The sequence below is a fragment of the Danio rerio genome, chromosome 9, assembly GCF_049306965.1.
Source record: "Danio rerio strain Tuebingen ecotype United States chromosome 9, GRCz12tu, whole genome shotgun sequence".
NCBI lineage: Eukaryota > Metazoa > Chordata > Actinopteri > Cypriniformes > Danionidae > Danio > Danio rerio.
The window spans coordinates 42,385,001-42,410,427 of record NC_133184.1 but is presented as its reverse complement, the minus strand read 5'-3'; the positions used below and the strand labels follow the sequence as shown (position 1 = coordinate 42,410,427).

The window sequence follows — 25,427 nt, the reverse complement described above, 5'->3', positions numbered from 1 at the left end:
CAGTAGTTTATTCTGCAGACAATCAAAAATAAATATTGCTTAAGGGGGCTAATAATATTGACCTTAAATTGGTTTCAAAATATTTAAACCTGTCTTTATTCTAGCTAAAATAAAACAAATAGAAGAAAAATATTATAGGAAATACTGTTAAAATTCCTTGCTCTGTTAAACATAATTTGGGAAATATTTATAAAAAAAAAAAAAAAAATCTCAGGAGCGCTAATAATTTTGACTTTAACTGGCAATGGTTTTGAATAATCGTGATTACAACTATGACCAAAATAATCGTGATTATGATTTTTCCCAAAATCGAGCAGCCCAAAAAATAAAAAATAATCTAAACACATGCTTAAAATTCCAACATAATAGTGAAAATAATTAAAATAAATAACTCTAAATAATTATTTAAATTTTGCTCACTCGGGCAATCTGCTTGTCAACGTGTCGTAAAGGCAAAATCAAAACAAAAATGGCAGACAAACGTAAATGCAGTGATTCTTCAGAGGCGAAGAAAAAGATTAGACAGTATGACAAAGCCTACCTAAATTTTGGTTTTATTGAAGGCCAAGACAAGTTAAAACTGATTAATTAATATTTTCTATACATATTACTATATATTAATATTACACAAACACACACACACACACACACACACACACACACATATATATATACATATATATATATATATATATATATATATATATATATATATATATATATATATATATATATATATATATATATATATATATATATATATATACACAGTACATATGTGTGTGCGTGCATGCGTGTGTATTTATATGGTGGGGGGGCTCCAGTGTTTGTATATGTTTATAGGGGGGGCCCCAAAGAAAAAGGTTGGGAACCACTGTATTACAGCATATTTTTAGTGTTTACTGGTATTACTTTTTTATGGGTACCATTGTGATTCTCATGATGATTCTTAGTGTCACTGGTTTTATTGCTTTTTTTTCCCATTTATAAAAAAAAATGCACGTTAATAAAAAAAAGTATCAAGATGTGTAATAATTTAAAAGATAATTGTTTGTACATCCGTTAAATTCTGCTACACTTAAAATTAGCGATTTAAATGGATTGCATCATTACTTTATACATATTTTTCAAATATTTTTGTTGTTATATTAAATATATGGTTGCGGTAGAGAAAGTAATTGAAAAGATCGACCCAGAAAAATTAGATTGATTAGGTTCTGAATGTTGATTTCGATTACTTTCGATTAATTGGCCAGCCCTAGCAAATGTATTTTTACACATAAATAGTTTACTATATGCGACAAACAAAACAAAATGTAATTTTTAATAATAATTGTATTTATTATGACACTATTATACATTGTTTCTTTTTAATGGGTTGAATTAATAAAAAAAGGTTGTTAAAAAAGGACTGGAAAAAAAAAAAATACTTTTTTGTTATTCAGGAGCAATGTGCAGCCACTGACAGATAAATCTGCTTTTCTCTCCCTTTAAGTTCAAAGCAAATTTGAATGCCAAAGTATTTAGATATGAGTATAAAACAGCCTATGTAATATATTAACATCATCAAATTAATAAAATAAACAGCAAATGATAAATAAATGACAGAAAAGTTAATAAAAACAGACAAGATCTCAAAAAAATTCATAATTGCAAGATTAAAACTAGTATATATATATATATATATATATATATTTTTTTTAAATAAAGCGAATGTGTTGAGTAACCACTAATGGTGTACATATATTTTGCAGCCAGTTTAGATGTCATTTTGTCCTCTTTGAGTATATAGTAATGTTTTTCGGAGTCGATTAGATTAAATAATCTATTATTTACTTTTTCTCTTGGTGGTGTGGCTGTGCGTGCACTGTCAGCTTTGAAACCAGGCGGAAAGTAGTGTTTAATAAAAGAGTAACGCAAAAACGCATACAAGCTTTAAAAAGTGAAAGCAAAAGTTAAATTCCGGACATTTTAGAAGATTTAGAAATCCAGCCCGGACTAATTTTTTAAGTCCGAAAAATGCTGGTAAACGAGAGACGATTTTCCAGGACTTAATCGATTGCGGATGTTTGGTTATATTAAGTGGATACAAAAAGTGTAAAAGGATGTTGATATTAGTAAAATAAATGTGTCACTAAATATACTTGGGCAGCCGATAATATCTGGGTGGCCCTTCCATGTAAAGTCCATGTGTGGGAGGCCCTGATATTATAAAACATAATGAGTTTTGCGTTGCTCGTTTAAACAATGAGTTTTTATGAGTGTAATGATTTTAAAAGTACCCAGGTACTAATAATAAAATAATAGCAGCACGATCTTCAGAAAAGTCCATGAAAACAGTTACAATATAAACTGCTTAACAAACACATTAAACTGACAGTCATTATTTTACTGCATCATTGCAGATCACAGAAACGTCTTATTATTGTTATTATTTTTTTAATTGATGCTTTTGTATGCCAGCGTTGCCTCAATCCAGGATTTCAGAGAAGACATTTGTAGTGCTGTAAATAATTACTATGCAAGTATTATTAATTCTAGCAGCCAGTTTGCTTCAATATACAGGTTACATCTCATGTTTTGTGCTCTTATTTCACATAATCATGTTTTCAGTTTGGCAGGGCACTTTTCACTTCTCAAACTTGGATTCACCTTCCCATAATACTCTTTTCTAGACATTTACCACCATCAAGCATTTAAGGTATCCTTTCTACCCCCCCTCCTCTTCACATCCACCAGTTTCAGAAGAGGTTTTACGCTTGAAACTCTTGTTAAAAGGCCAGCGTCTTGCAGATGAAACCGCTGTTTGGTGTGTTTTTTTGTTGATTGAAGCTGCCAGTCGGGTGTCAGTGAAGCTCTGTTTCTCAGGCTGGAGACTCTGCTTGTCTTCTGCAGTGTTCGTCCATTTCACTTTCTGTCCTGGTTAAATTCTGTTTTGCTTTCTTCTTTCCAGGGCAGTGATATGTGCGAGTCATTGCGATTAGGCTTTATCTCTCAAACGAACAATAGACTTTAGAGAAAGCGGTTTCTTCACAGCCTTTTTGAAGCCAGAATTTGACTTCAGAAATGCAAACGTGCTCAATACTCAAAAACAAAGGCACGGTGTTGCAGTTTCTACACTTCAGTAATGTAGCACAGCCCTTTTTCTGACTGCAGACAGATGATAGCAAAGGGTTCTTTAGTACTAAATTAAGACATTGTTATGATTTTTTTAAAATGGGGTATTGTTGTCTTTTATTGGCTGCTCAAAATAGAGCTTTTTATCAGGGATACATATTGAATTACAAAGCTGTTATTTCCAATAGTGAATGTAAAAGATACCTTATTAAAAGAAGTATTGGTTTTATGAATGAAAAACATCTTTTTATGGATGACATTTTATGTATACGACTAGTACTAGTCAAAAGTTGGCAAAAGTGAAGCATTTGAAAGATGTTTCTTATACTTAGAAAGCTGTTTTTTTTTTAAAGAAACAAGTAAAAACAGTAATATTGTGAAGTATTAGAATATGTGAAATATATATTATTATACAATTAATAATGTTTTGTTTGGGAACATTGATACAGCCATAATCTTCTTATGATACAAACACAGATTAAATATCTGATCATGTAAATGTTTGTACTAACAATACTGCACATTTTTATTTATTTAACAATAAGTTATAACAATAACTCTCGATTTCTGCTCCCCTGTGTAAAAGATATTTTTCAGCTCGAAACTGGATCACAAATTCACCAAGAAGCTGTGTGTGAAATTGAAACTTTAGACACTCAACCTTTAGCAGTTGATCAGTTAACAATATTTTTTCTTATGTTCCTGCTCTCAGTTGTTTCCACCATTTGGTGATGGTAAAAAGTAAATAACTGAAGTGACCTTTTATTGGTATTTTGCACTTCAAAAAATATATATTTTGTTTCTTCAATTAAGATATTTTTCAGGGTCTTAATATTTATTCTATAATTACTTTAAATGTATTCTTATGTAAAAGGTTCACATTTATGCAACCAGTAGTTAATAAATTGGTAGTTTATTTCCATACTTACTGTTGCTGACTTTTGTTCTCAGTTTGATCTTGCCGTTCTTACATTCGACTCAGCGAAATAGGTAAAAGTAAAGTATTCATGATTTGTGCAGATATCGGATTTATATCGGTATCGGTTCGTACTGAAGGCTGCAATATCGGTATTGTATCGGAAGATAAAATGTTGTATCGGGACATCCCTAATAGTAAGATTACAATGTGATAGAGTTGGGCGATGTCGACCATTTTGGCATCGTACGATGTCTAATGTAAAACATTGCGATGGACGATGGCATCGTCGTTGTAGGCGGCGTTGAATTAATCATTTATAAATAATTAATTAATTTAAAACAAATTCATGTTTGTAGCCTACCGTTTCAACTACCTGACCTGCATGGTCTTTGTTTTACCCATAAATCATAAATAAATAAAGATGTTACACACAAATGACACCTGTCAATCACTTTTTCCGTGAGACTCATGAGGCATGAATATGCAGAGTGATGTGTGTCTTTTTAATGACATCGAGAAACTTGGTTGGTAAAAAGGTGCACAACCAACAGGAACCAACCAACAGTATCTGAGATTTCGCTAAATATACTAAGTACAAGCGTGAAAGCGAAAGATTGAAGCTCTGTTCTGATGCTGTGGCACTATACCTGATAGGTTTAAAAGATGAAAAGAGTCGTTAGATAGAGATCAGATTAATTAAATATCATGAACAACTATAGTGAAATGCGATCCACCGGTACATCCCTAAAAAAACTGTCTGACGTGCACTGCTCTCTGACTGACTGCCCGCTGACTACTGGAGCTCAGATGCGCACATACGCTGCATTGCATGACAGAGTGTGTGTGGTCACGTGGTGTGTGTTTATAGTATAGTTAGCGATATAGTGTGGAAGGAGGGAAATGCTAGGTGAAATGCCAGTGTGGGCGTGGATTCGTTCTAAAATGCCAGACGTATTAGTGTAAACGAGGCCTAAGTGTGTATTTTTCGTGAGCGGGTTGCTGCTGTGACAGGGATGAGGCGGAGGATCATGATGCTGGCTCAGCATTGTGATGTCTATCGGCTATTGGCGATGGACGATGGCATTGTCTATCGACCCAGCCCTACAATGTGACAACTTTATTTTTCTGGCGTTTTAAATTTTGAAGTTTGATTTAATCATCTGTTCATTAAACATGAAGGTAATATTGGGTGAGGTATATTTTAGACACAAAAATAGTTCTGAAGAGCTAAAAATTAATCTCAGAGCAACACTAGTGTTTTGTTCCTGAATTAAAGGTGCAGTATGTAAGTTTGACTTCCAGTGTCGAGTATTGCACTATTTCTTACTATTTCTTTTAGCTGAAACTGACAATGATCACCTCAGGTGTACCTCCTATGATTTATTCAGTGTTAATATGCTAATAATGGGGTAGTTCACCTCAGATCTTGAAAATAAAATGAACCGTTTAAAATGGATCTTTAGTACTGTGATTCAGTGCAAGCTAGGGCTGTGCGATTTGGGAAAAATATCTAATTGTGTTTTTTTTTTTGACAGATATTACAATTTCGATTTGATTTGCGATTTAATTTTGTAGTCTATATATATATCTATATATATATATATATATATATATATATATATATATATATATATATATATATCTMTATATATATATATATATATATATATATATATATATATCTATATATATATCTATATATATATATATATATATATATATATATATATATCTATATATATATATATATATATATATATATATATATATATATATATATATATATATATATATATATATAGATATAGATATATATATATATATAGATATAGATATATAGATATATATCTATATATATATATATAGATATAGATATATAGATATATATATATATATATAGAGATATATATATATATATATATATATATATAGATATAGATATATATATATATATCTATATATATATATATCTATATATATATATATATATATATATATATATATATATCTATATATATATATATATATATATATATATATATATATATATCTATATATCTATATATATATATATAAATATATATATATATATATATATATATATATATATATATATATATATAGATCATGTAAATGCAAGCTTTTATTTTGGATGTGATTAATTCATGATTTATCTTTTGCACATTGCTGGTTCTGAATCTAAACGCATGTGGTGTGTCCTACAGGTCTCGTGCAGGATCTGGTGAAGTTAGTTCCTCAGTCCTGCTCCAGTGAAAGACTTTCATAATTCCAGACAGCAGAAACAGAGCAGAGTCTTTCTTCAAGCTGGAGTCCTTTCTGAACCTATCAGATTCCTCAAGTAAGAACAGACTGTCATATCATACAAATACTCTACACTACAAATAAATAGTGTATAATCTTATAGTTGTACTGATATTATGACAGTGTAATCCACTGAGCGTTCTGGACTTCTTTTTTTGAATTTTAAATGTCATCTTTTACCAAGACTCTTGGTACTTATGAAAAATACAATAAAACAGCAATAGTGACAATAATTTTACAGTTTAAACTAAATGTTTCTATTGCATTATTATTAAATTAACAAACTGTATAAATCTATAATAACACTTTTTTCCCTAATTTATACAAAGCTGAATTTTTTGTATTCTTACTTCATTGTTGAGTGTCACACGTTCCTTTTTTTTTTTGGTGCTAAAGATTTTAACATATTATTATATTCCTGAGCGTGTTGGACTGAGCACTATCGACGTCTTCATTTGATGTTCACTCTTTTTTCAACACACAAATCCCCAACTGAACTTTGATCCTGATAATGACTATAATTATGCGATGTAATTTTCCATAGTAGCTCTAGCTACTTTTTTCTTTTGTCTCAGACTGCAGTATTGGCTGCTCAGAATAGAACTATTCATCACTGATAAGTATTGAAATACAAAGCTATTTTTTCAGACTGTAAAAGTAATGAATGAAGAGAAGTAACGGGTGAAGTTTGGAATAATTAGGATTCTGTTTTGTGAAATATTATTACACTTGTTTAGGGCGTCATATTATGATATAAATATAATCCCATGTCCCAATAATGATATCTCGCATTATAGTACCTTTTCTATAAATTCAATCAATTAAAAGTTTATAACTACTCACTACATAAAAATGTTTTTTTTTTTTTACATTTAAAAAGTATATACTCGAACAAAACAATGACTTTATCACTTTATTTAAAACTTCAGCGGAAAGGTTTGATTAAATTCATTCATTCATTTTCTACCACTTATCTTGGGCCGGGTCACAGGGCAGCAGTTTCAGGAGAGAACCCCAGTCTTCCCTGTTCCCTGACAATAAATATTTATGTAATATAAAACACTTTTTAGGGCTTCACGCTGGCGCAGTGGGTGGCACGATCGTCTCACAGCAAAAAAAGGTTCTGGTTCGAGCCCCGGCTGGGTCAGTTGGCGTTTCTGTGTGGAGTTTGCATGTTCTTCCTGTGTTTGTGTGGGTGTCCTCCAGGTGCTCCAGTTTCCCCCAAAGTCCAAAGAGATGCGCTATAGGTGAATTGAATAAACTAAATTGGCCATAGTGTATGTGAATAGAAGAGTGTGTATAGATGTTTCCCAGTTTGCAGATGAAAGGGTTCATTCCGCTGTGGTAAACCCCTGATAAATTAGGGACTAAACCAAAGCAAAATGAATGTCCAGAGGCAGAATGAGCAGAACAGTCCAGAGACAGAGTGAGCAAAGCAGTGAAGAGGCAGAATGAGTAAAGCAGTCTAGAGGTAGAAAGGGCAAAGCAGTCCACAGGCCAAAAGCCTTTCTGATATTTTTTTTCACTTAAAATATTAGAAAATCATGAAAACAATTAACAAATTAATGATTTATTGGTTTATAATTTTTAACCAATAGGCGGCAGAGTTTAATGTGTTGTGGACAGGTATATACATTAGTAAATGCACGTACATACACACAATATAAGGGTATAAAATAAATGTGGGGAAAACTGGAACACCCGGAGAAAACCCACGGCAACACGGAGAGAGCTTGCAAAATCCACAGAAATGACAACTGGCCAAGCCGGGACTCGAACCAACAACCTTCATGCTGTGCGGCTACTGTGCTAACCACTAGCAACCGTGCCACCCTATTGTAAAATTATGAAATGTAATTCGTTGCAGTCATTTCATTAAAGTAGCATTCCACTCTTCAGTGTAATATACTGAACAACACTATAAACTTCAATTGATGTTCTCTCTTTTCAACACCCAAACCCAAAACTGAACTTTTAGCTTGATAAGGACTATAATTACACAATGTAATATTCCATAGTATCTGGAGTTGAGTCTCTGAGCTGCTGACTGTAGCCGATGGCAGAGAGATGTGCGCCCGACAGACTGGTCTGTGGCCGCAGGTCAGGGTGTTTAGCGCTGAGCTGGAGATTGAGTTGGTGGAGGGTCAGGTTGGTTCACTCATGCTGGAGCATCAAAGACAACAGCAAGGCAGGAGACACTGATAAAACTGTCCAATAATGTGCTCGTTACACCTTTACACAGCATATTTTGCTCTAGCTCCGCCGTCCTTATAAGATTAACGTCAGCAGGGGATGATTAGGTACTACTTTAATGTTGTCAGAGCTTATTGTTCACTGTTTAAAGGTGCACATTTTGAAGGTTAGGGATCAGTGACAGATAAGGACATCAGAGATTATTGAAGGCTGCAGTCTTTTAAAAATAAAGGTCAACATAAAAGCAGCAAATTTCTTCAGAATATTGATAAATTGTATGAAATGCAACCTAAAATCAAATTCAAACAGATTTTGGTAACACTTTACAATAAGGTTGTATTAGTTAATGTTAGTTGATTCATTTACTAACATGAATAAACAATGAACAATACATTTATTACAGTATTTGATCATTTTAATTAATGTTAGATAATGAAAATGTTGTTTATTATGTACAAGTATTGTTCATAATCAGTTAATGTTACTAAATACACAAACTAAGGAAACCTTATTGTAAAGTGTGACCCAGATTTTTAAGACCTTTTAAGACTAGATTTAATCAAGGGATTTTTATTAGATGTTGTATTGGACATGCAAGACTAACTCATGGCTTTTTGTGTAAAGGTAAAGACCCCACTCAGTGCTTGTTCTGCAAAATTCCTATTACTGTAAAATACATTCTATTGTACTGTCCTGCTTTGAATGACTGCAGACAGCGTTTTTAATGAAATGAACCAAGATTTTTATAATCTTATCTAATTTATATATTCATTTGTTTGTGGTTTTTAGTTGTATATTTGTTTATTAATTAAATGTTTTTGCCATGAAAATAGCCATTGTTGCTGACATGGCATGAATATTAAACAAATATATTTGATGATATAATGAGAATATTACTAGTTTAGTAGTTATATATTTTCAAAAATGTTTTCTCTTTTTAGCAAAACTGATTTTGTAGTGTAAAAGCAGAAATAACAAAATACTGTATGTTCCTAGTTATGCGCACATTTTTTAGAATATTAAAAAAAATAACATTTATGCTGTGTGGTTGAAGTCAAAATGATTAAAATTTGGTCAAAAAATTGTAAAATATTTAAAAATTTTTCCCAAATGTTGTTTAATGAAGAAAAGTCTTTTTTTCCAACAGTTTAATGGTTTTTTTTACTATTACAATACAAATTGTTACATATTTTTATCTTTGTTGTTTTTTTTTTTTTTTTTTTACAAAAGTAAAGTAAAAAAAGCAAAAAATAACTAAATAATAAAAATAATAAAGAGGAAAGAAAAATGGAAACAGAGTAATAAGAGTACAGAAAATTACAGCCAACTGAATACAGTTGTTCAACAATCACAATCAAATGTTCAGATGCATTGTCAATGTTGAAAGTAAATATTTACAATTAAAAAGTATAAGATAATAATAGTTAAAAACAAAATGAAATTACTATGATTTAAATAAATTAAAAAGGAAGGAGAGTGCATCTATTAAATGGAAGGCAACATGATAAGGGAGTTAAAGTAAGTTATAAAACATTGCCACTTTTTAAAGAAATTAGTTTTCCATGATCATCTAACCTTTTCCAACTTTAGAAAATACATGGTATCCACAAGCCATTGGGATGTAGTTGGAGGCTTTTTTGAATTCCTGTTAAAAGATAATACGACACCTAGCTAATAATGAGGTAAAGGCCAAAATATCATGTTGTTCAACAGTTTTCACATAATAATACTGAATAACACTTTCTTCAGAATACAAAAATATAATTAGAAATACTGGGAAAATGTCCTGTTTCTTGTTAAACATCACATAGGAATTATTTGAAAAATATTTTTTTAAAGGGCTAATAGTTTTGCCCTTTAACTATGTATAGACTAGTTCTTGAATCTAATTGGCTAATAGGCACAATACCGCACGCCAGTAACAGCACTCATACCGCCTTCTCACCCTTCACCTTTGTGTATTACTCCACCCATATACAGCAACAAGCAAAGGACAGTACAGTTTGACAAATTGCTGCTGTTGGGCAACGTAATGTTATTTTAAGGCTTTTTAGTCGAAAATGCAGTTGTTTAGATTGCAACTACGCAGTTTATTTATAAGGATAGTGCCTATTTTAAATCTTTATAATATCTGAGAGACATCGTGTCGGTGGTCATTAGCTTGCCATACTGAGCAAACCAAAGACTGCATAATAAGCCCTTGGAAGATTAAAACAGCATAATTTCTAGCTGATCAAATCGTTATTTAACTGGTAAGTTATATTCTAAGTAGATCTCTCTCTCTTTTATATATATTCTAGTGCTGTATTTATTATACCATATACAGTAATTGTTGTGTACTGAGTGAGAGATGGGACTCTCATATCAGGAATGTGTGTTGTGTTGGCAGAGGAAAGAAGAAATGCCCGCATGTGTTTAGCATTTTTCCTTATCGCAAACATAACAGCAATTTGGTAGTGATTGCGAAGGAAAATGAATGAATGAATAAATGAATGAAAACACTTTTCAAAAACTAATGATTACAGGTCCAACATAAAAATTTCACTAAATACAATGCAATATTAAACATTGTACTTTAAAGATTTTATCTGCATCCTTATAATGTCACATATTATTACGCTTATATTATAAATGATAAAAAGTATTAAAGTACCTGATGAAATAAACAATAGAGCATAATAGGAAACAATAGCTGTTTTATTTGCTCCATTTTGATATACTGTATGGTCATATTGCACAACCCCATTCTCTTTAAAATAAACATTTACTTTTGTTTTTTTAAATGTCCTTTTTTTAGAAACATTTGATGCGTTTAAAACATACTGCTTTTTCGGGGTTAACTATTTGATATCCTGATTGCAACAGACAAATACTGTAGACTGTAATACTGTAAAGAAATATCTCTGTGGACGGATGACATTTCATGTCAAGTTCAGCCGTATAATCTTAAAATGTGAGCAACATCACCTGCTTTGTCATCACTTTAGACATTATGCTAGAGAAACATTCAAAAACTAGCTCTAAAGTGATGTTGGTGAATTAGTAACGGTGTCTGCTGTTCTGACATCAGCTGCAAATGTAAATGAATGGCGGAAGAAAGTAGTTCCTATTACAAAAGGGTTTTTAGACTCTCCGTGTTTGATTTTCTTTATTATACTGGCGGCTCATTCACAAACTAGGGTCATACACTAAAAACAGAGCGGCACCTATTTCAAACAGCGGCGGTACAAGCCGCGGCGTTAATAGCCACTTTGAACTCTCACCTACTGTAAATACGATTGTGCCATCAAACTGTTGTATAAACGCAATATCACACTCGTAGCAGTGCGATATGGCTGTATATCAGCACTGGTGAGACACTAAGACGCTCATTCTGTGGCCTCCCACTAGTGCTGATATACAGCCATTTTGTACTGCTACAAGTGTGATATTGCCCATTTTTCTACATGCATACAAATATACATATACATACATGTATACATATACATACATGCATACATACATACATACATACATACATATATATATATATATATATATATATATATATATATATATATATATATATATATATATATATATATATATATTTATATATATATATATATACATACATGTATACATATGTTAGTGTTGTTATTGTGATCTGTTAACACCCCATAAATATGAAAATAATTACATTTGATCTTTTTTCAAACATAATTTCTGAATAATCATCCAAGGATATCATTAAAAATAAAAAATTCTCTTTTAAGTCAGTTAACTTTTTTTAAATCTAATGTATCAGTGCGATTCTTTTTCTTTAGCCACGGCCAAAGATGCCGCCCAGTTGGGGGAAATGTTTGTCCCTAATAACAAGAAGAACATGAGGATCTGGTTTAGTCCAAAGAGTCGCAAAGTCCGCTGCTGCATCCACAGACCTGTTGAGTTAAACACACCCAATGGAGTCCAACAAAAGAAAAGCACTGCGTCACCTTCTTCCGAGGATCTCGCGGTCTTCAACTTCAGCTCCTCCTCTCAGGAGTCAGGACCCTCCACTCCTCCACGGGCCAAGATGAACAAGAAAACCAAGAAAAAAAGGATCGGCCAAAACAGCAGGCAAGCTAAAGCCGCTCAAAGGCCCAGAACATGGATTCGTTCATTGCAGGAACGTAAGAAGCTCAAGCTAGAAGTGATCAATAAGCAGTGGAACACTGGAGAAGAAGCTGATGTAGACGCTATAGACGAAACCGGTGATGAGGATGAGAAAATGAGCTCTGGGGATGACAACAGGAAGCCTGCTAAAAGAGTTTTCTTCCGCCTCCCTCACAGTCAGTCTGAAGAAACTTTTAAACCTTCTCAACAAAGAAATCTCACTCCTAATCATGAAAAAATCGTGGAATTTAAAGACTCAGAGCAGCAAAACTCTGCAGCTTTGAGTTTACCAGATCATGACCAACAGCCAATTGCTGAAATTTCACCAGAACTGAATGAAAATGAGCTTCTTCAGCCTTCTTTTTCTAGAGTACGTAAGAGATCCAGTTCAGAGAGTTTACCGAAACAACCCAGAATTACTCCAGAACCAAAGAGGAGATCATCTGGAGAAGGAGCTGCTTTAATTGAAGACTCCTCTCAGAGTCTGAAAACTTTCAGACCGACCAATGAGAAGCCAGTGCTGTCATCTTTAGGGACTCATGATGTTTTGAAGAAATCTCCAGATGTGAGACACAAACAGACCTGTCCCGTTTACATGAAGAGGAACCATAAAGGAGAAACAGCACTGCACTTAGCTGCTTCAAAGGTTTGTGCTGACTTAATCCATGCATTAGCATGTTGCCATCTGTCTTATTTGGCTAGTTTCTATAAAATGATGGATACATTTGTGTACATGTTTTTATACAGCTGTTGATGACATGATTTTTTTTTATCATTGTCATTGTATTTAGATAATATTATAGCATATTAAATAGCATATAATTGTTTTTTGTTTATATGATAATGTATATATATATTTTTTACAAATTGCAAGTGTGGAATCATGGAAATAATGCTATAGTTTTTGTTATTGTTTATTGTTTTCTATTTGTATTTTTAAATATAAAGTCTTAATAACTTAACTTTCATATTTCTGAGTCTTTTATAAGGCTTATGTTTTTATAATTCTTTTTAATTTAATTATTTATTGTGTTCATGATTTTTAATTTATCAGAGTCGGTTGCTATTTAATATTTGCATACTTATGCATGCTCATTTTCCCTATTTTTATATCTATGTTACATATGCTATCATCTAATGCATTGCTCACTTTTTAAAAAACTCAAATTGATAAATTATCTATTATTATTTGAACAAAATTAAGTACTTTTATATGTTTGACATAATTATTTATAATGCTATACAGATACATGTGTACACACAGGCATGCAATTGAGAAAATGTTTATTTTTATTTAGATATGAAATATATGATTATATGATACTCGCATAATATATACATTTACAGTGCATCCAGAAAGTATTCATAGTGCTTAACTTTTTCACATTTTTTTATTATAGCTTTATTCCAAAATGGATTACATTTATTTCCTCAAAAATCTACAAACAAACTCCCCCCCTGAAAAATCACATGTAGATCAGTATTCACAGCCTTTGCTATAAAGCTCTAAATTGAGCTCAGGTATATTCTGTTTCCACTGATCACTCTTGAGATGTTTCAGCAGCTTAATTGGAGTTCACCTAGGGTAAATTCAGTTGATTAGACATGGCATACACCTGTCTATATAAGGTCCCAGGGTTGACAGTGCATGTCAAAGCACAAACCAAGCATGAGGACAAAGGAATTGTCTGTAGACCTCCGTAAAAGGATTTTCTCGAGGCACAAAACTGGGGAAGGTTACAGAATAATGTCTGCTGCTCTGTAAATTTAAATGAGCACAGTGGCCTTCATCATCCATAAGTGGAAGATGTTATGAACCACCAGAACTCTTCCTAGAGCTGGTTCGCCATCTAAGCTGAGTTATCGGGGAGAAGGGCCATAGTCAGGGAGGTGATCAATAACTCGATGGTCACTCTGTCTGAGCTCCAGCGTTTTTCTGTGGAGATAGGAGAACTTTACAAAAGGACAACCATCTGTGCAGCAGTCCACCAATCAGGCCTGTATGGTAGAGTGGCCAGACGGAAGCCACTCTCTGCCTGGTTTTTGCCAAAAGGTATCTAAAGAACTCTTAGACCATAAGAAACAAAATTCTCTGGTCTGATGAGACTGAAATTGAACTCTTTGGAGTGAATACCAGGTGTTACGTTTGGAAAAAAAACAGGCACCACTCATCACCAGGCTAATGCTATCCCTACAGTGAAGCATGGGGGTGGCAGCATCATGCGGTGGGGATGTTTTTTAGCAGCAGGAACTGGAAGACTAGTCAGGATAGAGGAAAGATGAATGCAGCAATGTACAGAGACATCCTGAATGAAAACCTGCTTTCAGAGTGCTCTTGACCTCAGACTGGGCCGACGGTTCATCTTCCAGCAGGACAATGACCCAAAGCACACTGCCAAAATATCAATTGAGTGGCTTCACAACAACTCCTTGAGTGGCCCAGCTAGAGCCCAGACTGAAACCCTATTGAACATATCTGAAGAGATCTGAAATGGCTGTACACTGTCGTTTCCCATCCAACCTAAAAAAAAATGAATGCTATGAATACTTTCCTGATGCACTGTAAATATCTTCTGTATGTAACAAAATAGTTTTGTATAGTCTTGTTTCTATCACATAATAAGCATAAATAATATACACATATACACTATATTAGGTCACAATTTTTTTAAATTTTAGATGTGAATATTTATGACTAATATTTACATCACTAATTTTATTTATTTATTTACTTATTTCCTAATTTTCTAATACATTACATTTGCATATAACATTACATTTAATGGCCGTGACATGAAATCATAGGTATATGGTATATTAGGTAGCCATTTGTTTATGTAGTGAGAATTAAAATGAGCATTTAAATCAACAACATTAAAAAATGCTATAAAAATGTATTTGTCCTAGTTAATATCACGAATAACTTTCCTGTTGGAAAGCTCTATATAAACAAACTCGCATCGCCTAATGAGCAAATTGTCTAATAATTAACCGTAAAGAGAAAATATGACCTAAACCCAATAGATAAAACATTTCTGGATCAATGCACAGACCAAGTGTGCAAACAGTTGACTTGTGTTGTGAATTTGTAGTCATCTATTCTAGCACATTTCTATTAGTTTTGTGTCCAATGCATATTTGTGTGCTTTGCATGCTTGATATCAATTGCAGTATATACAGCAAGTCACCATGTTTTAAATAATGAAGTCTTGATTTTGCTACAGTATTCCATGCACAATTATATTCAGTAGCTGCATGTTATTTTCCCTCCTCCTTTCCATCAGTTTGTGTGTCTTTAATGACCAATTTGAATGCACTATTTTTCACTCTACTGGTTTGCTTGTATTTGCGCTTGTTGTTTGTTAGTATTCCAGCAGCGAGTCACTTTGACCACTTAATGATTGATGCTAGGTCAGAGTTAGAGTCTGGTTGATCAATATCTGCTGCTGATCTTTTGACCCGGCTCTTCTGTACAGGGTGATGTGGAGGGGGTCCGTAAGCTCCTTGCTCAGGGAGCCGACCCCAACCTGAAGGACAATGCAGGCTGGACACCGCTGGTGAGCTCACAGTTCAACATAAATCTTTTACACATTACAGCCTTTTCTCATGTTCGAGATTGTCTGGGCTGAAAGTGGTTGGAAAGCTTTTTCTTGTATGTATGTTATCCTAGCGGAACATTGTGTGCTCAATTCTTAATGGTTCGTGTAGGTTTCACCAATACTTCTTCTTGTTCGTGGTTGTATTTTAAAAGTTTTATGCTGTATTAAAGTACTTATTGATTCTCTTTCTTGATGTCCATTAGGTTGATGAAGCATAAGAGCAATTTATGTTTTTGGATCCAGATATGGAAAAATAAAATATGAAATAATGCAAGTTTTGCGCCTTTTGCCACCTAAATAAGTCTGAGTTTACTGAGAGTTTTCAGTATTTCATAAGTGACAGAAAGGCTAATATTAAATTTAGTAAAGCAGATACTTTTATTATGACCAAAGCAAGTATTCACGGGTTTCCAGTAACAAAGATGTATTACGTTGCATATTACATACAATATTATATTATGTTTTATAGAACATTATGCCATTTATTAACATGGCTAACATGTTTTAGCATCATGCTCACATTATCAACATTTTTAATGTCTGCCTACCATGAATTAATAGACAGACAGACAGACAGACAGATAGATAGATAGATAGATAGATAGATAGATAGATAGATAGATAGATAGATAGATAGATAGATAGATAGATAGATAGATAGATAGATAGATAGATAGATAGATAGATAGATAGATAGATAGATAGATAGATAGATAATAGATAGAGAGATAGATAGATAGACAGACAGACAGATAGACAGATAGATAGATAGATAGATAGATAGATAGATAGACAGATAGATATTCGCTCAGATGAATTGTTTACCCTGTTGTTTGCACGCGTTGTCATGTTGTTGACATGTTTAGCATCATCAGATTCTTAATGTTAGGATGGTGTGCAGATGTAACAAACCAAAGATGAGGGATAAGCACAGTCCAGGGTGTTTATTTAAGTGCAAAGCACAAAACTAATTGTGGATACCCAGCAAAACCTAAACTTTTTTTTTTTACAACAATATATACAAAATTTATACAGCCAGTGTGAGCTGGCTATGCCAATAGTCAGGCCCAAGCACAACTTTTCTCACAAGGAAAAGGCTTTCTAAAATGGCCGCCATGCAGCAGCCATTTTATAGAGTTTGGCTCCACCCATTTTTGTAGAACATACCATATGAAAAACTATAAAAAACTCAAAGCCAGGCAAAAATGTTCAAAGACGCAACACATATGGTAGTGACATACAAATTATATATCTCACAAATAGCTACAAAATTGTCTGATAAATATGTTACACCAAAGTTACTGTTTCCTTGAATAATCCCCTATGATGTCAATGAAAATGGTAGAACCCTGTTCATTGGGGAAATGGAAGCTTTAAAATGGCCGCTGTCCCTACATCCAGGTTTGGTTGTTTTGGAGGTGACCCAGAATGTAAGTAGTAAATACGTTTTTTTTTTTTTTTTTTTTTTTTTTTTTTGAATCTTGAAAAATAAACTATAATGTTTGCCACAGAGTCTGCTATGATTTATTATAAATGTTAAATCAAATAATAAATTGTTCAACAAACTCAAACTACATAAGGAATGGAAAATATACAAACAGATTGCATAATTAAAGGGAGCATTTCTAAGCACATAAAACAATAAAGTAGCCACACAAACAGTACATTTGGTGTTTTGTGTGGCGGTGTCTAGGTTGTGTGTATAGCGAAAATTGTTTGTGTTGGATAACGCACTTACAAACTTTCCAAAATAAAAGTCATTACAGCCTACCTGTGACACTATTAAGTAATGTGGGGTTGGCTTGTTTCTAATATGTTAAGCACATTTTTTTTTTTTACATATTTGTTTAAGTTTTACAATGTTGTTTATTGTCATTATTTGACGATGCTATTAGCATGATTTAGCATATATAGCTAAATAGACACAGACAGACAGACAGACAGACAAAAGGTCAGTGTGTTTTCATTAATATATATATTTTTCTTTTTTTTCCCCTTAAGAAACACTGGTGAAAATGTTTTGTTTCTTTTTTTTTTTTACCCCAAAAACCAAGGTTACAGTACAACAAGTACTTTTGACAAGCAAGTATTCAAAGGTTTCCAGTTACAAAGATGTATTACGTTGCATATTACATACAATATTAAAGTTTGTTTTATAGAATATTATGGCATTTATTATTATGGCTAACATGTTTTAGAATCATGCTCACATTAATAATGTTTTTAATGTTTGCTTACCATGAATTTGCATGTCTATGTTTACCATGTTTCAAGTATATTAGCACATCGTTTGCACGTTATTTGCACATGTATAGATAGATAGATAGATAGATAGATAGATAGATAGATAGATAGATAGCACTTCGCTAGCATGAATTTTTTACCATGTTGTTAGATAGATAGATGGATGGGTGCTTAGCAAGCATTTCGTGAATTTTTTAACATGTTGGATGGGTGGATGGCAAGAATTTTGCTAACATGAATTGTTTCTACCATGTTGTTAGATACTAGATAGATAGATTTACAATGTTGATAGCATTATTTGACAGTGTTATTAGCATGATTTAGCATAGATGACTAAACAGGTGGACAGACAAAAGGTAACTGTGTTTTCATTAAACTTTTCCTCAAGAAACACTGGTGAAAATGTTCTTTATCTCTTTCTTTACCCATAAATCTAAGCCTACAGTCGATACCACTACAGAAATGTACTTTCATAAAGTAAAGTTATTGCAGAATATTCAGTGGAGTAAAAAAAAAAAAAAGTAAAAAAGTGTGACCCTTGTTCTGTGCCCTTAGCCTTGAAATTGTGCTTTACAAATGTACTTTACAGTTTAAATAATGTATCATTATTCATTCACATTACAGTAGGCTACTGAGAATTGGGAAGAGTAGTCTTTACAGTTGAATCATAAATCTTGTATGAGGAACCTTTCAGAGCTGAAGAATAATGAACCCCAACACGTTTTAAGTTTCTTAAAGATGGATTTCTGTGAATGTAATGCTGCAGTCATTAATTCCACAGGTCTGGCTTAAAGACCCATATGCCAAACTGTTGATGCAGGGGATGTATTGAGTTCAAACTGCAATAATGATAATGTCCTTGTTCTTTTAATCCCTTTTAATACGTCGGAGGATTTGTAAATCTTTTACTGAGACAATTATGTATTGTAATGTGTTTGTGCAGCACGAGGCCTGCAATGTGGGTCACCTAGGAGTGGTGGAGGAGCTCCTTCAGCAGGGGGCGCTGTTGAACACACCCGGCTATCAGAACGACTCTCCGCTACATGACGCCATCAGGAGTGGTCACATAGCAGTAGTCAAACTCTTGGTGGAACGAGGTGCATCTCAAAGTGTTCTGTGAGTATTTGACATCAGTTCAACTCAGTTCATCTTTTTAGCGCTTTTACAATGCAGAGTGTGTCAAAGCAGCTTAACATAGAAGTTTTAGTAAATTGAAACTGTGTCAGTTTCAGATTTAACATCACATTTTATACTGATTAATAATACTGATTTTGTGTCACTGCAAATTAAAACATAGTTTTTATGTCATTTTTATACAAAAGAAATGCTTTAAATGGGAATTATTTTATTTGAAACTGGGAAGAATTGTTATTAGACCTTTTTAGAACAAATTAAATACAAAAAAAAAAAAAAAACTTAAAGCAAGGTTCCAAAACTTCTTGACAGTACTTGAATCCCAGACATAGAAATTCAAGGCCTGGATTCAAGTGCTTTAAACATCCTTTAAAAAGGTCCTTGAAAGTGCTTGAATTTAAAGTTTATGGTGTTTACCAACAATTGTACTGTTCTGCTTTCAAAAACTGAAAACAAATTTTTCCTAATTTAAAAATCCTAAATTTTAATCTTATACAAGACCTATGACAAATAATGCCTCCTTTGGTATTATTATGACAAACTGCATTTGAATACTAGCAGCATTAAATTCAATATAACACACTTTTTAAATATGTTTTTTTAAATGTCTACATTTGTAAGAATGACACATTCATAACATCAACATTGCTTTAACTTTTTAAATAATTTATATAATTTAATAGTAATATATATATTATATATTAGTTGTAGGGCTGCTGGATTATGGGAAAAATCAAAATCACGATTATTTTGGTCATAAATGTAATCACGATTATTCAAAGCGATTATCAGTTGAAGTCAAAATTATTCGCCCTTCTGTGAATTTATTTTTATATATAAATTTCCCAAATGATGTTTAATATTTTTTTTCTTCTGGAGAAAGACCTATTTGTTTTATTTTAGCTAGAATAAAATCAGGTTTAAATATTTTGACACCTATTTTAATAGCTCAATATTATTAGCCCCCTTAAGCAATATATATTTTTGATTGTCTGCAGAAGAAACTACTGTTTTATAATGACTTGCCTATTTACTCTAATTAAGCCTTTGAATGTCACTTAATGCTGAATACTAGTATCTTGAAAAATATCTAGTAAAATAAATTGTACTGTCAACATAGCAAAGATAAAATAAATCAGTTATTAGAAATGAGTTGTTAAATCTGTTATGTTTAAACTGTGTTGTAAGCATCTTCACTGTAAGAAAAAAACTTAGTTCTTCTGTCAAAAGTGAGTGATTTTGTCCTTTTGTTGTTAGATTTATAATAAAAAACAGCAGCTGGAATATCGCACGCTGTCACTTTAAGAATAGTTGGGCTCTGATATGGTTTCTCTTTAACATGTCTTTTGATTCTCAACTTGTTTGTTTAGTACACAAATGAGGGTTAATATGAATAATCACTAAACACCGCGTTCTGATGCAAATGTGCATGTATTTGACCATTTAAGCGCTCACATTAAGATGCCGTTAGATGTATGTGACACTCACACACACACACACACACACACACACACACACAACCACACTCCTGTCTAAGGCTAGGCATAGCGCCCACATACACAAGAGCACATGCTCTTTCGCGCTTTTAAAAATATGAATGATGCGCATCCCGTGCTGCAAAAGTTACATTACAGCACATGCTTTTAGTCACTTTCACGTGTTTATAATGGAATATTCGTTAGAAGCTGAAATTGAAATCGGATTTTAGATTAATTGCACAGCCCTACTTGGTTGTGTGTATGACCACACTTCGCATTGAAAAAGATGTTTGCCACATTTCTTCCCTTGCGCGGTAGACCATCATATAAACTTCTCATGCCACTTATGTTATAATATTTTATTCTGTCATTTATGTGTGCATACAGTACCTTTTAACTTGTGACTGCGCCGTGCCGTAGAAATGTTCGGGAACTTCTTCTTTGCTTCCTCCCACATGCCCTTTATCTTAATGAACTCTATTTCCCCAAGATTGGCAGTGAACCCAGATGCGCGAATGCTCATCCCAGAGAGTTCTCCGCATGCGTCTCGGTGTCTCTTTTTGTCTGTCTGCCCTTTGTACATTGATTGACTAGTGCTGTGCTGTACATTGGGAGAGCATAAAGCATCAGCAGATTTATGCTTCGTTAGTCAATGGTGAAGTGAAGCATCAGCTCTGTCATAGAAGCACCGCACAGAAGCAATCCACTCCTGTCAGACATAATCAATCACTTTCACTCCTTGCGGTCTGGAAGCGGAGCAGTGGGGCTATAGAGGGAACTGCTGTGGGCAGAGCCTTCGCCGTAATGTGTTGTATGAATTGACTGGCACATCCCTGCTGTACCTGCAGTAATCTTTAATGCTTTTCAGATCTGAAAAGCTGCTTCTTGAGGGACCTTGAGGGTAGCGGGTATAAGCGAGACAGAGGTGGTAGTTCTGTTTTAAATGATAGTTTTCAGCTAGCAACATAGGCAGCATCCTAAGTGTCACTGAACCTTGTAAGCGAGTGATATTGAAGGCTCTACATGGGCCCTAACTCGCAGTACATCAACAAACAGTGCTTCATGCAAGATTCTTACCGTTTAATGGTGGCATTTTAGTAAGCTATCACTGTAAAACATCAAACAGGAAATTTACTGACATATTTCCCAATCCTGGAAAACACATACTGTAGAAAATATGAGAAAACATAAACTGTCCTGGGAAATTATTGTCATTTTCAAAAATGTTCTGTATAATAAACAGAGACCAAACAGATACTGATAACATAATGTATCTCAGACCTTAGATTGTATGCTCAGGATATTTTTTAGACATTATTTTTTTATAATAATTTGAAGAAACCTTTCTACTGCGTTTAATTTTAATCTTTCTAAATCTGAACCTGAAACACAGATGCAGTCAAGTTTGAATTTTGAATTTAATGACACTCTTATGCCGCCTTTCCACTTCACACAACATTTGGACACGACTGTCGGAACACGCCCCCTTGTGGCTGTCGCACAGAACTTTTCGCAGCTCCCAGACTACTCTCCATTGAAAATGAATGACTTCCGGTCTGTCGGTTGTGCAGTGGAAAGGTGGCTTTACATCTAAAAAATGAATATAGCTTATAAATATAGCAATATTTGCATGAGATAGGCCCTATCACACAAGTCAGAAACGTCTAGTGACTGGGAACAAGCTTTTTAGAGTGTCTGGTATAATATTAATGCTGTTTTCATATGTTTACATAGATGAATATTGGCACTGTGTAAATGCACAGTACAGTTACGAGCTTATTGCCACATCATATCGTTATGATAACATGATTTTGTTGGCTTCAGTGGTGAAGAAGTCCTGAAGATAAATACCAAAAAAATAATTACCAAAAAAAAATAATAATAATAAATACTGGAATAACTACAGCACTTGCCATCGTCGATCTCATATGAAGCAAAAGCTAGGCATGACATATGATGACATGTACTGTTGCTGTAGTGGTGTCCCATATATTAAGGGTAAATTTTAAAGTCCTTCCCCTTCACGTTCTGTTTGAAGGGCCAAGGGGAAGGGATAGGTGTACAAAAATAGAATTGGGTTTGGGCCTAAATGTACATGCTGAATAACTAATATGTGTAGGCTTTCCCTTGAAAGTTCCCTATCAAATAGTTTAGTTTATTTTCAAGATCTGAGTTGAACTATCTGCTGCTGCTTTCAGTAGTATGCCAATAAATGTCAGATAAAATGGCATTAAAATCACATTATGAGCATTGAACACTAAATAAAGCACATAAGGGTGTACCTGAGATGATCAGTATCAGTTTATTCTGTTGTTCAGCTGCAATAATTTGAAGCCGTTACTAAAATATACATTTCAGGTGTTGGTTAGAACAAAATCTCTGTTTAAATATGGGAAATATTCATTCTGTTGCGTGCTGTTGCTTTTACATAAAACAGTTTCTAGCAGCCTTAAATAGGCCTTTAAACTTAACATTCAGCCACACTGCTGTTGGTGTCTTTATTCTGGCAACCCGTGCTTGCATTTGTTTTGAACCAGGTGTGCCATACCTATTTTAACCACTGGGTGCCAAACTTGCATTCTGCACCTTTAAATTTGACCATTTTTGTTTGGCAGCCATTAATGCCAGTGATTTGTTTTGTTAACTGTCTCCAACACACCTTTTCTTTCTGGCTCTTTTGCTATGCAGGTCTCCATTGTGTCTCTTTCAGTGTGCTTTTACACTTGGCTTGATTGTCTGTCAGAAGGTCAGAAGGTCTTGGAAGTCTGCCTTTTTCTTTCATTTCCCTTCCTGCCTCAACACATCCTGCAGATGCAGTTCCCGCAATGTTGTCTGTGTGAGTGTGTAAAGGTTCAGGCTGGTCATCATCTGTGCTGGACTCATTTTTCTTTACATTCTGCTGTCAGAATAGTAGTGCATGTACAGGAATGGCTGTAGATGTTCTGATCTCAATAGCTATGTTTTCACGCAAAGTTGAGAATTTTATGAGCATAATTCCAACATGACTTAAAACATTTGCATATAAAATAATTTTTTATTATGATTTTTATCTAAAGCAACTCACACACTCGTTGTTAACACACACCAGGAGCAGTGGCCAGCCATTGCTGTTTTCATTCGGAGCAGCAGAGACATCTAGTTGACATCAAGTTTTCAACTTGTTAGATTAGTTCAACTTGTTAGATTAGTTCACTGGTTATTCTAGTTATCCAATTATTATCTCTTGGGGCAAGAATTATTTTTTTTGATGCTCATCAAGAAATAATTTCGATAAATGTGTTTCCATCTTAGTTCTTAGCTTCTTCCAACTAAAGCAACTCAGAAAGTTAAAGCCCTTTCTTTTAAAGACTTGGAGACTGTTTTCAGTCTTACCTCTTCTAGGCTTGATTATTGTAATGCACTGTACACACTGGCATTAGTCAGTCATCACTCTCATGTCCAAAATGCAGCAGCCCGTTTTTTGATGGGACAAAAAAGAGAGAACATTTCTCCCATCCAGGCCTCTCCTGATTGGCTCTACATGTATCTGAACTTTTAAGTTTCTATTCTCCCCAAAGATCCATCAGGTCCTCTGCTCATCTCTGGCTAGTTCCTAAATCACACTTAAAAAAACAAAAGGAGACAGAGTTTTTTTAGTGTATGCTCCAAAACTTTGGAATACGGTACCTTTAGAAATTGGCGCTTTATCTACATTAAGTATTTTTTTTTGTTTTTTTTGTTTTTATCAGTGAAAATCTACCACTTCTCTTTGGCCTATTGATATAAATTCGTTTTTTTAGGACTTATTGACTATACAGTGAATGTATTTTTACTGCAGCATATATTGTCCTGTCTCTCTAATTGTTTATTATTGTTGCCATGTTTGTGAAGCACTTTAGCCATTTTCATGGCTAATTTGAGCGCATGCATTTTTTTAAATGTGCGTTTTCAGAATTTATGTGCATCTTGGTATTTCAATTTAGCATTTGGTAAGTTGGATGGAATCAGCTAATGTTGTCATCTGTGTGCAAGTTTTCAGGTTGCTCATCATCTCTGGGTGTCTCTTCAAATGATGATTAAGCGAAGGCAATCACTTGAAAAATAATAATCAGAATCATAGCAGTGCTCTGATTTCCTTGTTTTCCTCTGAATATAGAAGATTTTAGCTGAAACTACGGTCCATTTGGTGATTTTATAAAGGCAATGGCTGTTTAATAATGATAGTTATAAGTAGGGTTGCATGATATTGGAAAAATGTGATATTATGATATTTTATCTTAGTATCTTAGAATAGTTTCACGAGATTGT

At 33.6% G+C, this 25,427-nt stretch overlaps 1 protein-coding gene across 2 annotated transcripts in view; it reads left to right on the top strand.

Moving 5' to 3' along the window:
* Positions 1–25,427, top strand: part of bard1 (BRCA1 associated RING domain 1) — a 51,526-nt gene that overhangs the window by 1,747 nt on the left and 24,352 nt on the right. Inside the window, exons 2-5 of one of the 2 annotated variants that reach the window (XM_021479004.3) lie at positions 6,262–6,395; positions 12,358–13,331; positions 16,162–16,242; positions 19,472–19,644. In XM_021479004.3, coding sequence (XP_021334679.1) covers positions 12,390–13,331; positions 16,162–16,242; positions 19,472–19,644 — 1,196 coding nt within the window. In that variant the 5' untranslated portion in view covers positions 6,262–6,395; positions 12,358–12,389. Of the gene's footprint in view, positions 1–6,261; positions 6,396–12,357; positions 13,332–16,161; positions 16,243–17,624; positions 17,715–19,471; positions 19,645–25,427 lie in introns of those variants that run through there. The other variant, XM_073913003.1, reaches the window with a different exon arrangement.